At 34.0% G+C, this 11,741-nt stretch overlaps 1 protein-coding gene and 1 pseudogene across 5 annotated transcripts in view; one reads left to right on the forward strand and one right to left on the reverse strand.

Moving 5' to 3' along the window:
• The window catches only part of YTHDC1 (YTH domain containing 1), a 38,723-nt gene extending 28,188 nt beyond the window's left edge, over nucleotides 1–10,535 (forward strand). For 3 of the 5 annotated variants that reach the window (XM_018049519.1, XM_018049515.1, XM_018049517.1), the window contains 8 exons: nucleotides 505–589; nucleotides 1,769–1,935; nucleotides 4,471–4,553; nucleotides 5,712–5,748; nucleotides 5,821–5,884; nucleotides 5,992–6,054; nucleotides 7,550–7,684; nucleotides 9,529–10,535. In XM_018049519.1, coding sequence (XP_017905008.1) covers nucleotides 505–589; nucleotides 1,769–1,935; nucleotides 4,471–4,553; nucleotides 5,712–5,748; nucleotides 5,821–5,884; nucleotides 5,992–6,054; nucleotides 7,550–7,684; nucleotides 9,529–9,753 — 859 coding nt within the window. In that variant the 3' untranslated portion in view covers nucleotides 9,754–10,535. The remainder of the gene's footprint in view (nucleotides 1–504; nucleotides 590–1,768; nucleotides 1,936–4,470; nucleotides 4,554–5,711; nucleotides 5,749–5,820; nucleotides 5,885–5,991; nucleotides 6,055–7,549; nucleotides 7,685–9,528) is intronic. The other 2 variants (XM_018049516.1, XM_018049518.1) reach the window with 1 other exon arrangement.
• Nucleotides 10,295–11,741, reverse strand: LOC102186572 (annotated as a pseudogene).

An 11,741-nucleotide genomic window follows, 5' to 3' on the forward strand; every position in this document is an offset into this window, starting at 1 on the left:
TAATTGAATTTGGGAAAGCAGTCTTGAACCAAGGGTAGGGAATGTGTATTCATGTGGTATTAACTACCTGGTTAAAGTTCATCTCTTTATTGATCAGTTATTAAAATATACAAGGTTTTTAGTATATAGATGTAAGATGTAAACATTTGATGTGTTATTTCATTTGCAAGCTACCTAAAACAAGTTTGAAGAGAGTGGCGCTATCCTTATAAGATGAAGAAACTCTGGCTCAGAAAAGTTGAGAGAGACCAAACTGTCTTGGTGTCTTAGCTCATGTTTTTAAGCATATTTAGCTTTTGTTTTTTGTTTTTGTTTTTTTTTCCATTTTGAGAATATAGGAGAATGTGAAAAGTGTGTCTCTGAATGTGGCTTTGTTTCTGGGAAGTAATCTCTATCAATCTTAGTCGCATTTAAGTCATGATTAACAGGAACTCACTACTAAAGTAGTATAAGGTCTTTAAAAGATTCTGCAAAATAATATAATTGATATCACTTTGTGTTTAGGCGTGAATTACCCTTTACTAAGTCAGCTCATCTCACCAATCCTTGGAATGAACATAAGCCAGTAAAGATTGGACGTGATGGACAGGTTTGTTGTTTTAATTGAGTCTAAAAAACATATTTAATCACTCTTCTAGAAGTCTTTATTGAAAGTTACTTTAAAACCATTTTTGAATGAATTTCTGGAAATGATTGGGGAAAATATTCTTATTTGGAGTTTGTGATTACTGTAATTATGACTGATTGAATGACTTCCATTAATGTAGAAAGGTAGATTTATGTGCTACTTGATTTATACAATTAAAGGAAAAGTTCTTGAAGAGAACTGGCATGATTTTAAAAACCTTTTAGGTTTAGGTTTTTCATTGTATTATTACTGTTTAACAGATTCTGATACATTTTATAAATGGCACTTAACATCTTTACTGAAGTTTTCTGAATAGAAAGAAAGTTTATTAAAAGGAGATGAATGTGTGTATATGCAGGTTGTCTAGTCTGTAGATGAAATTAAAAATGTGCTGTGATTTAAAATAAACGTAGGCCTGTGACCCTTAGTTTTCTAAATGTAATTTTGAACCAAGTTTTTATTGCTCATAAGTGAAAATGTTGGTACTTTAAAATAAAAATTATACAAAGCCCATAGGTTAATTTGCCCTTGTTAATATATTTCAGTGCATTTTGCAGTTCATAAACATGGAAATTGTTGACACACACTAAACATTTTTTCTCCATTGTATTTAGATGGATGACTTCGTCCTGATATTTAATGTATTTGGCACAAAGAAATATTCCTTTGTTAACAGAGGGTGACTGTCACAGATTCTGTAGTTAACCTTGCAGATTCTGTGCTGTGCTTAGTCGTTCAGTTGTGTCTGACTCATTGCAGCCTCATGGACTGTAGCCCATCAGGCTCCTCTGTCCATGGGAATTCTCCAGGCAAGAATACTGGAATGGGTTGCCATGCTCTCCTCCAGGGTATTTTCCCAACCCAGGGATCAAACCCTGGTCTCCCACATTGCAGACCGATTCTTTACTGTCTGAGCCACCAGGGAAACCATTTTTCCCCTTACATAAATACATGAAACACTTTTGAAAAGTTTTTTTTTAATCATTCAAGGAAGTTGATTGGAATATCATGTGATCATCAACCTTGGGAAGGAAACCTCCAAGTCAGCCTGTTTTTGTTCTGTACATCAGGAAAATAGAACAAGTCTATCAGACGTTTCTCCCTTCTTTCATTTTGTAAATTACTGCTTTCTTATTCCAGGAAATTGAACTTGAATGTGGAACCCAGCTTTGTCTTCTATTTCCCCCTGATGAAAGTATTGACTTGTATCAGGTCATTCATAAAATGCGTCACAAGAGAAGAATGCATTCTCAGCCCCGATCAAGAGGACGACCATCCCGTCGAGAACCAGTCCGGGATGTGGGAAGGTTAGAAACGTTCTTTGGACTGATAATAGGCACATATATCAGAATAACATGATGGAGGAATGTGATTCGTCAAAAGTTTGTCCTGCGGTAAAGAAGAAAGAGAAAATCCTCAAATCAAGCTGCATGGACTAGTTTGTGGCTTCATTGAGGATTTCAGATGGTCACCTTGGTCTCAGTCATTTTTCAAGAGGAAAATGGGGATCTTTCCTTATGCAGAAAAAATTATCTGCTAAAGAGTGATAACCAGTTTAGATTAGATAGTAATCTGATAATCCAATGTATATCATTGAAATGAGGTAGGCCTTTGTTGCTAAGAACAGGCTAGAAAGGAGGAAGAGGAGGAAGTCTTTATTTGCAAAAATTGTTAATATTTTGTAAAAAGCCTTTTCTTTCAGGTGTGTCTCTGGATAAACCTTATCAGATATGGGACTTTTATAAAGGATCACTATTATTTTTTCAGAAGATGACGCCTCATTTGTTAGAGGATAAAATATTTTAAGTTATTTTGATATTCAAGAGGAGCATTGTTGGGACTATTTCAGATTTTACCATCGTGATGTGTTAACCCCATTCTCAATATTGTCTAACATGTACCCCGTGAATTCACACATCTTGCTGAGCTTCTGAAAACAATAGGTTCTTTCCAAAGGGGATCAAGTGGCCCTGGGAGACCCGGCAACAAACCAAAAAGAAGGGCTGTTGCTGTGTCTGTTTACAGCTTTTCCAGATGCTGGCAGTACCTGTGGACTTAAAAGTGTTTTTTAGAGGATCGCCATGGTTGTTGATCACTACTTTATGAACTAAACAGCATTTTCCAGGAAAAGGGGTTTTAACTTGTTACAGAATTGGAGAAGTCTTTGCAAAGGACTGATTTAAGCCCTTCACCCAACACCTTACCCTGAGTAGATTTGCATACAGCTAAATCTAAAATATTCTGCTAAAGACTGTTGGATGTGTGGTTGATGGGATGAAACCTTTGGTTAAGTTTCCTTTTGGTGGAAACATCCTGTGGTAGGTACAGATAATCCAACAAGAGTCCCCATTTCTTTGAGCTTAAGAAGGACACTGTCAAGTAGGTAGGAGGAAACCTGGCAGAGCCCCCTTACTTTTGGCCTAAAAGGACTGATCACCAAGATGTCTTTTGAAGTTTTAAGCTAAGAGATTTCCAGTGCAATACAGTACATACAAGTGAAGTTTTTACCTCAGATTTGCAATGGACTGTAAACTATACTTATTACACCACTACTCCTCTCAAGCCTGCCAGGGCCTCCATATTTGTATGTGGCTTACAGCTTAAAGTCAGTAGTTGGACTACTTTATGAACTGTTACTATCATGTTTTATACCGGTCGTAAATGCACTCCCCAAACTACAGGAAAGCGGTATGTTTATTTTTTAAACCAGTTTTTAATTTTCTTAGTCTTATTTATTGTAGATGCAACTGTTTTATTATGTTGGGGGGCTTGGGTTTATTGCAGCTTTGTAGTTTGAGTGAACTTGTGTTGCAGAAGTTTATGAAAGCAGTAAACATTCAGAAATAACTGGAAAGCTAGTGATGCCCAGGTTATTACAGAGATTTTGACAATAAGGGTAAAAAGATATATTTATTATTACCTTAAAAAACTTGAAATTTTGTTTTTTCTTTTGTGTAGCTCTTTATTAAATGCTAAGTAAAATGAAGTGTATTTCATGATGTATATACATTAACCTTAATGGTTACATTAACCGTTGAGATTTATGGAAGATCATGAAGAGCAGCCTGCTGCAGATAGTAAAGTTTCACCTTCTAAAGAATACATTTTGAATTTGTATTATGAAACTCTGTTAAAACTCTGCCCCATTATTTTCCAGTTTATTTTAAGGCATTGTTTCTGGGAAAAAAATTCCCATAATTTGTAAATGTTATTAACTTTAAAAATTAGTTTTTCAAAGTATTTAAACATTTTTAAAACTTTCCTGTAAAATAGCTTTTAATAAGTATCAAATTTTCTGTATGATCATGTGAAAAGTATAATTTTGTACAAAGCAGAAGAAAAATATTTAAGAAATACATAATTTTTAGATTTAACCTAAAATGACATTAATAAGTTTAAATATATAGATTTTAGGGTTACCTGTTGTGTAATGATGAGAAGTTTTTTCCCCTTTATTTTACCTGAATGAAGAGTTTATTCAGAAAAGTGTTTTAATTGTTAAACTGGATATTTATATTAGCTTTAGGGTAGCTCATTTACTTTTGTTTAGATAACTAAAATGTGATTTACGTATTTTGAGCAGATTACTTTTAAGTGTCTGATTATAGCACAAGGATTAGAGAATATGTTTCTTTCTAGCAGTACATCTAAGGATTGATGTATAATAATTTGAGGAATTAAAATTTAGAGATTTTAAGATGTTTGTCCACCAAAGACAAGGCTGTTATTTTAAAGGAAATAATGAGCTTTTCTTTGTACTTATTTCTGTCAGAAACTCTTGCTTTGCTGTTTGTTCTCCTAGCAGTTTTTGGTTTAATTTCTAATGTGTCTAATTTATGTAGGCGTCGACCAGAAGATTATGATATTCATAACAGCAGAAAGAAACCAAGGATTGACTATGCCCCTGAGTTTCATCAGAGACCAGGTTAATATTTTATAATCCTGCAGATATTTGACTTGAAATTATTAAAAGCAACAACAGCACAGAATCTTCTATCATGACCCTATAGTTTTAAAAGTGAGAAAACTTTAGGATAGCTATTAATGACCTGAAATTGTAGGAAATGGAAACTGCACTTGTGTTTTAAGTGTTTTAAGATTAAGTGTAGTTAGGGAAAGCAATGAACTTATATTCTTATTAGGATTTTTATTCTCTTTGATACTTAGTATTTCCTGTGGTAGAAAGCTTTACTTGGAAACTGAAATTATGCTATATTTTTCTAAGTACATCTTTGATTTTCATATTTTTAGAGAGGAATGGAAAATGCTTGGTTTGTAATCTAAAAGCAGTTTTTCAGTTAACCTTTCCCTTACTGGAGTTGAAAAAGGCACACTATAGTTAAGAGAACATATTTATTTAAAACAGTCATGGACACACTTAGAAAAATCAGACCATTTGGAAGTTGGTGTTAGTGAGCATTACAGCATTGTTACATGACAGGTGGCTTGATAAGCCTCATTCTTCTCCAAAATGGGATATTCTGAAGAAGTAAAATTTCCCCAGTAACTTGGCCACTTAAACTTTTTCACATTTTAATTTACTAAGTTCTTAGGAGAAGAAGAGGGGAGAATATTTCTCTGATTACTGTGGTTCTTTCATTTAAAATGTATATATTTTAATTTTTGCAACTTTTGTTAATTTTGTTTTTCTCCCCTTAAGTTTGCATTTTTTAAAGCTTTGGTTGACTTAGCAAGGCTTATGTATACTCAAGGTGGAAGGTAAACATTTGTTTTAAGGAAGACCTATTACAGTGTCCTCAAGATAATTCCTCTGTCCTTACCTTCCTGTGGTGCAGCATGAAGAAATTTCTGTCTAGCAAGAATTGGGGTGTGGATTTAGAAGATCCATATGCAAACCTCTCTAACAGTTTATAATTCTGTGATATCAGTAAGTTATTTAGTTACTTTCTAATTATGTAATCTGAGAAGAAAATTTGAAAATGGAATAGTATGATAATAGTATCATTTAATAGCTTCACTATTATATCATGGGAAGAATTGAAATGAGTGGTAAGGAAGGTTTAATTATGATGCCGTAATAAAAAATATGTTTGATATACTAAAATGCTTGATGTTTGAACAGGGTATTTAAAGGATCCACGATACCAGGAAGTAGATAGGTAAGTTGGGTTCATTTTTGTTCAGTTTTGAATTACATTCTTGGAACTAGTTTATGAACCACCTGAATTTAGTTTCACAAATCTTATTCCCAACAGACGGTTTTCAGGAGTTCGCCGAGATGTATTTTTAAATGGGGTAAGCATTTCTTTTTTTAAATTTAATGCACATAATAAAATCAGTATCTGCTTGATTTTGTAAGTTCTGGGTTTTTTATTTATTGACATTATCATCTTTCATTTTAGTCCTACAATGATTATGTGAGGGAATTTCATAACATGGGACCACCACCACCTTGGCAAGGAATGGTTTGTATTAATTCTGTTTTTGCAAGTTATATAATTTCATTTGCAGTTCCATACATTTTGAATGCTTACTTGGAGTATGATTGTTATAGTTATCCATTAAGAGACATAAAATAATGTCTGGTGATAAGTAAAATTGCATGCTCTTTTTAAGGTAAAGGCTGATGAATGATTGAATTTGTATTAACAGTGGAGGCTTAGTTGATAAATGTTATGATTTATTATTGTGGTGGCTAGTAGTATAAACTCTTCAGGGTTCAAATACCTTCCCTTCTCAACTCTGATTTTAGATAAGTTTCATAATACATTTTTGTCTTAATTTTCCTTATCTGTGAAATTTGGATATCCATTCATTCTTTGGCTCATCAAACTGTTTAGTACCTACTCTGCAGAACACTGTTTGCTCTTGGTGTACATTGGTGAATAAGTTGGACAGTATGCCTATGCTTGTATAGTTTAAAATTTAATGGAATAGTGTCAACCTCGTAGGATTGTCAAGAAGCTAAGTTTGCAAAATACATGTTAAGTTTAGCATAGTACCTGACCCTGATACTTAGTAAATTCTCTATGTTAAATAAGGTTAACTAAATCTTGTTCCTAAACTTTTTTTTCTTTCTCTAAGACAATTAAATGTTCTTCTTAGAGTATATTTTAAAGTATTAAAGATACCTGAAGCATTAATTCCTAATAAAATAAAACAGCTTGGAAGTTTAATTTGTTCTGATTGTTTCTTACCTTTTTATCTTGAAATGCTTCCTGTAATGTGGCGTTTTCATCTGACTTTTGTTTCACTTAAGGTACTGTATATAGACAGATAAATTATTTCTTTCCTTTAGAGTATGAAACTAAAAAGATATTTAATAGTAATATCTTGGCCCTAACTAGGAGGAGAACTACCTTGATTTTTCCATCATTCATTTTATAATTGCATTTAAAAGTTCATTAGCTCTTTAAATACATTTGTGCCTAGTATTAACATGACTGATTCTAGAGTCAGAATGTCTGATGTTGTGTCTAACTTCTACCCCCTTTAGTAGCAGTGTGAATTTGAGCAAGTGACCTAACCATTTGGAGCCTCAGTTTCCCTTTTTGTAAACTAGGATCACATAATAATACTATTGGCTATAATTCTATTAGTACCTATCTGTAGGGTTGCTGTGGGGATTAAATGAGACTTGTAAAGTGCTTAGGACAGTGCCTGGACAATAGTAATCACTGTGTAGGAGGCTTTTGATTTCTAGTGGTATTTTATGGTATGTAAGTATAAATGTTAACGTGTTAGATGATGGAGTTTAAATATTCAGAAGTTTTATTACACACATTTTTTTTTCAACAAGCAAATCAAGAGGGTATTTTAAAGAATGCTAATGTCATCAAAGTAAATGGCTTCAACAGAGTAAATTCTTTGGGATGGGTGGTTTGGATAGGGGGATTCTAAGAATGGTTTGTTACCAAGGATGTTTTTTAGATGCTTATGGAAATGGTTTTCTTTTTTTAGACTCCTTATCCTGGAATGGAACAACCTCCACACCATCCTTACTATCAGCACCATGCTCCACCTCCTCAAGCTCATCCCCCTTATTCAGGACATCACCCAGTACCACATGAAGCAAGATACAGAGATAAACGAGTAGTAAGTGCACAAGAAGGCAAAAGCGTGAGGGAACTACTTAGAATTCTGTAGATAATTTAAATGTGGGGGACACCGACTTACTGGAAAAGACCCTGATGTTGGGAAGGATTGAAGGCAAGAGAAAAAGGGCGACAGAGGATGAGATAGTTGGATGGCATCCCAACTCAGTGGTCATGAGTGAGATAGTGAAGATAGTGAAGGGAGATAGTGAAGTACAGGGAAGCCTAGTGTGCTGCAGTCCATGGGGTCAAAAAGAGTCTGACATGACTTAGTGACTGAACAACAACCAGATTATGTTGATTAATAGATAATGGTTTCATATTCCTATTGCAGATTGTTTAGGCTAATCCCTTTGATTATTTCAGTGGATTATTTTTGAGTTAATATTTCTGGGTCTTCAATATAATAGTTGGGCTGAGTTTGTTTATTAAATGCTGCACACATGATGACTCTGCTGGGCCACATAAACTTCTTCTTATCTTCCCACATGATAAAGAACATGCATGTCTGAGAACCAGTCAGAGCGGTAGTTTCCTATATTTGAGATACTTTCATCTGTCATTTATTTCCTTATCTCATGAAGTTATTAATCCTTCAAAATAAAGTCACACTAGGACCATTAATATTTAGTAAAACAATCTGAGAATTCTAACAAACAGACTTTTGGAGAAGGAAATGGCAACCCCCTCCAGTATTGTTGCCTGGAAAAGCCTGTAGACAGAGGATCTTGGCAGGCTGCATTGCAGTTCATGGAGTCACAGAAAGAGTCGGACATGACTTCACAACTGAACAGCAGTAGACTTTTAGTAGTTTTTTTTTTTTTTTCCCAATCACTCAAAGAAGTATACAGCCAATGTACGATGAAATCTTAGTTGAATAGCTAGGTTGTGGTGTTTTTAAAAATGCCTTTTTTAAATGATCAGATTATTTTCAAAAAAGTAAGTTTTTCTGAGACTCTTACCAAAATATTCTTGTTCTTTTTAACAGGTGGTGCTTCATGCACCATTATATAGTAGCTTTCTGGCTAATATATATGTGTAATGTATTTTGTATTTACTTAATCACTTTTTTTTTTAATACATGAAAGGTAGTGTGAAAATTTGAATCTTATAAGCTGACTTTTGAAGAAACAAAGTTCAGTAAGTAAAGATGAGTTGAGAACTGAAAGAGGAACTCTAGAGCAGGGGTCAAGCTTAGTAGTAGCCACAGTGACAACCTTGCACCTCACTTACTTGCTTATCTTACCCTTCACTGTCCTCTTCAGCCTTATGTGTATTATTAGCTCTGTATGAAATAGACTTCACAGTATTACTGCAGTACATATTTTTAAAAAATTCTGTCAAATTCCATAAATTGTTAACAGTGATTTAGTTTGAAAGAAAATCAGGAATGGAAGAATTCCCAATTTCACCTTTAGAGGGCAGAGTTGGTTTGCTTTAGTTTGTAGACTCAAAGGAGGAAAAATTAAGTAGAATCCACCTGTTGAAGAAAAACATTGACATTTAGCATAGGTGGCCCCATGTATTGATGCTATTGATCATGTGTTTGGAGGTCATCATTAGATGATTATTTTGGCATAAATCTTATAAAAGAGATTGGGTAGAGAAATTAAAAACTGACTACAAAAAATGCTTTTTTTAATGAGGTCTGAGTAAATCATTTGTTGTGTCTAATTAGTAAGACATCAGAATCCTTTTTATAAACTGTCAAAATTGCTTTCTGTGAATTAATACATTAGGGTATTTCTTTAGATTCTTCTCTCTACTAGACAATAATTACCATAAATGGACTCATAAATTACATTTGATTTTTGACATACCTTATCCATTTCTTACCTTTTCTAGCATGATTATGATATGAGGGTGGATGATTTCCTTCGTCGAACACAGGCTGTTGTCAGTGGCCGGAGAAGTAGACCCCGTGAAAGAGATCGGGAGCGAGAACGAGACCGACCTAGAGATAACAGAAGAGACAGAGAGCGAGATAGAGGACGTGATAGAGAAAGAGAAAGAGAGCGATTATGTGATCGGGACAGAGACCGAGGGGAGAGAGGTAGATATAGGAGATAATGCGCTTTTGGAAGCACTGATTGTTTAAAGATACAGAATCTTGTATTTTTCTTTTTGTGTGTGTTTACAAGTAGTAAATTTATTTTCAACTGTCTACTTAAAAGTTCATTGTGTAGAAGGATTTATTATGACCCTCTTTGTTCCAAGCATGCAGTATAATAAGAACTGGAAAAACTCAAATCCTCCAAAAATGCACAGTTGACAATTTGAGTTGATACTTTTATTGGGACAGAATGGAACAGTCCAAGAATGTAGATACTGATTCAGTCTCTGTAAATCTTCATCTGCTTATAGGGTGTTCATCCTAGAGTTATTTTTTGTTCATTTTCTTTCTTTTGGATCTTGATTGATGACTGCCATGATATTTTGCTTTGATGTATTTCTACATGTAGTTGCACACGGTTCAGTAAAAATAATGCTGCTATCAAGTATGCAAATATTGAAGTATGATGGTTTGACTCTATGGCAGTGTTGTAGCAGCCTCTTGGTTTCTCCCTTTCCCTCTTTTTTTTAATCTTAAAAAAGTCACTTTTTATTTTTCTTCGTCTTCAATGATGAGAGCAATATTAAGAAGACATTGCTATCTAATTTTTAATCTTTTTAGATAGGAAAACTTCTTATGTTCAGTAGCATGGTTGATGCTATTGGTTTAGCCTTCTCCTCCAAACTGTATACATTGGCTTGGAATGTTCACAATTTGCGTGTGTGGCAGCAGAAGATAATTCCCATATTCTACATTGCTACTGTTTTGTATAAAATAAATTGGTAAAGATTGACACTTATCTCTTGTGTTTCTTTCTTGTCTGAATCAAGTTTGTTTTCTTGTGTATGATGTATGGGTTGGCCAAAAAGTTCATTTGGGTGTTCCATATGATGTTATGGAAAGACCCAAATGAACTTTTTGACCAACCTATTCGTGGACATAAAAGAATGCTTTGTGCTTAGAAATTGTGGGAACCCCATTTGTCTTTTTTGCGTATTTTATCAAAAATGATTAACCTAGGTCAATTATATATAAATGCTTACTTTTGTTTCTAATGTAAGAACTAATGATACACAGTGGAATTTTATTGATATTTTGGTTAAGGTATTCATTTGGTAGCATTTTGGGATCTATTTTGGTTGCAGGATTATTTTGTTTTTTCAGGTTTTGTGTTTATCTTTGATAAGTTAGATATTTCCTATTTTACTTTTAAAATACACCTTTAAAATTGATCCTCATAGAGTTACTTAAGTTGATCATTAATCCCTCTCAGTAGTAGCAAGCTATATAAAATATAGTTTATAAGAGATTTTAATTTTTTTTCATGAATCCACACGTTTATTTATTTACTTTTTAGTAAGTTTAAATACTTCAAGGGTGCAACATCACACAGGTTCTGTGTCCAGTAGCAGGAAGGTTGCTTTGAAATTGGGCATGAACCATGCCACTGTCTGTGAGCGTGAGTTATCTTTTTCCAGATTACTCTGGTTTTGTTAGGTTATCTGCCAGGATTTACTGTGGTGTTCTCTGCTTTGTGCACATAAGCAGATCTCTTGCCTAGATAGAATTCATCCGAAGCATATACACCTTCAGTTTTCAGCAGAGCTGTGTGTTCCCTCTGGTTCCATAGACCCCGCTTTAAGCCAGTAAAAATGGCCTTGTACCACAGCCTTCCAGACATATCTGTCATTTTAGACATCCTGCTCCCAGCAGGCCTCTGCAGGATCCAAGATGGCTGAAAGAGCTGTATTTTAAGTTACCATTTTGGCCTTTGTTATGTTGAATATTTAAATGTTTGTGATACTTGATGTTTGACACTGTTGTAATTCTATACTAGATCATGTTTATAATTTTAGTGTCAAAAGAAAACAAGAACTTCACTGCTGAATGATTTTTAAAACCTTTAGTTTACTGCTTTCATATTCTTATTGACATTTAGAATATTTTCCCATGTGCTCCCAATTAGTGTTTAGGTTGATACAAAAGTAATTGTGGTTTTGCATTG

This window comes from Capra hircus, chromosome 6 (genome assembly GCF_001704415.2).
Source record: "Capra hircus breed San Clemente chromosome 6, ASM170441v1, whole genome shotgun sequence".
NCBI classification, from domain to species: domain Eukaryota; kingdom Metazoa; phylum Chordata; class Mammalia; order Artiodactyla; family Bovidae; genus Capra; species Capra hircus.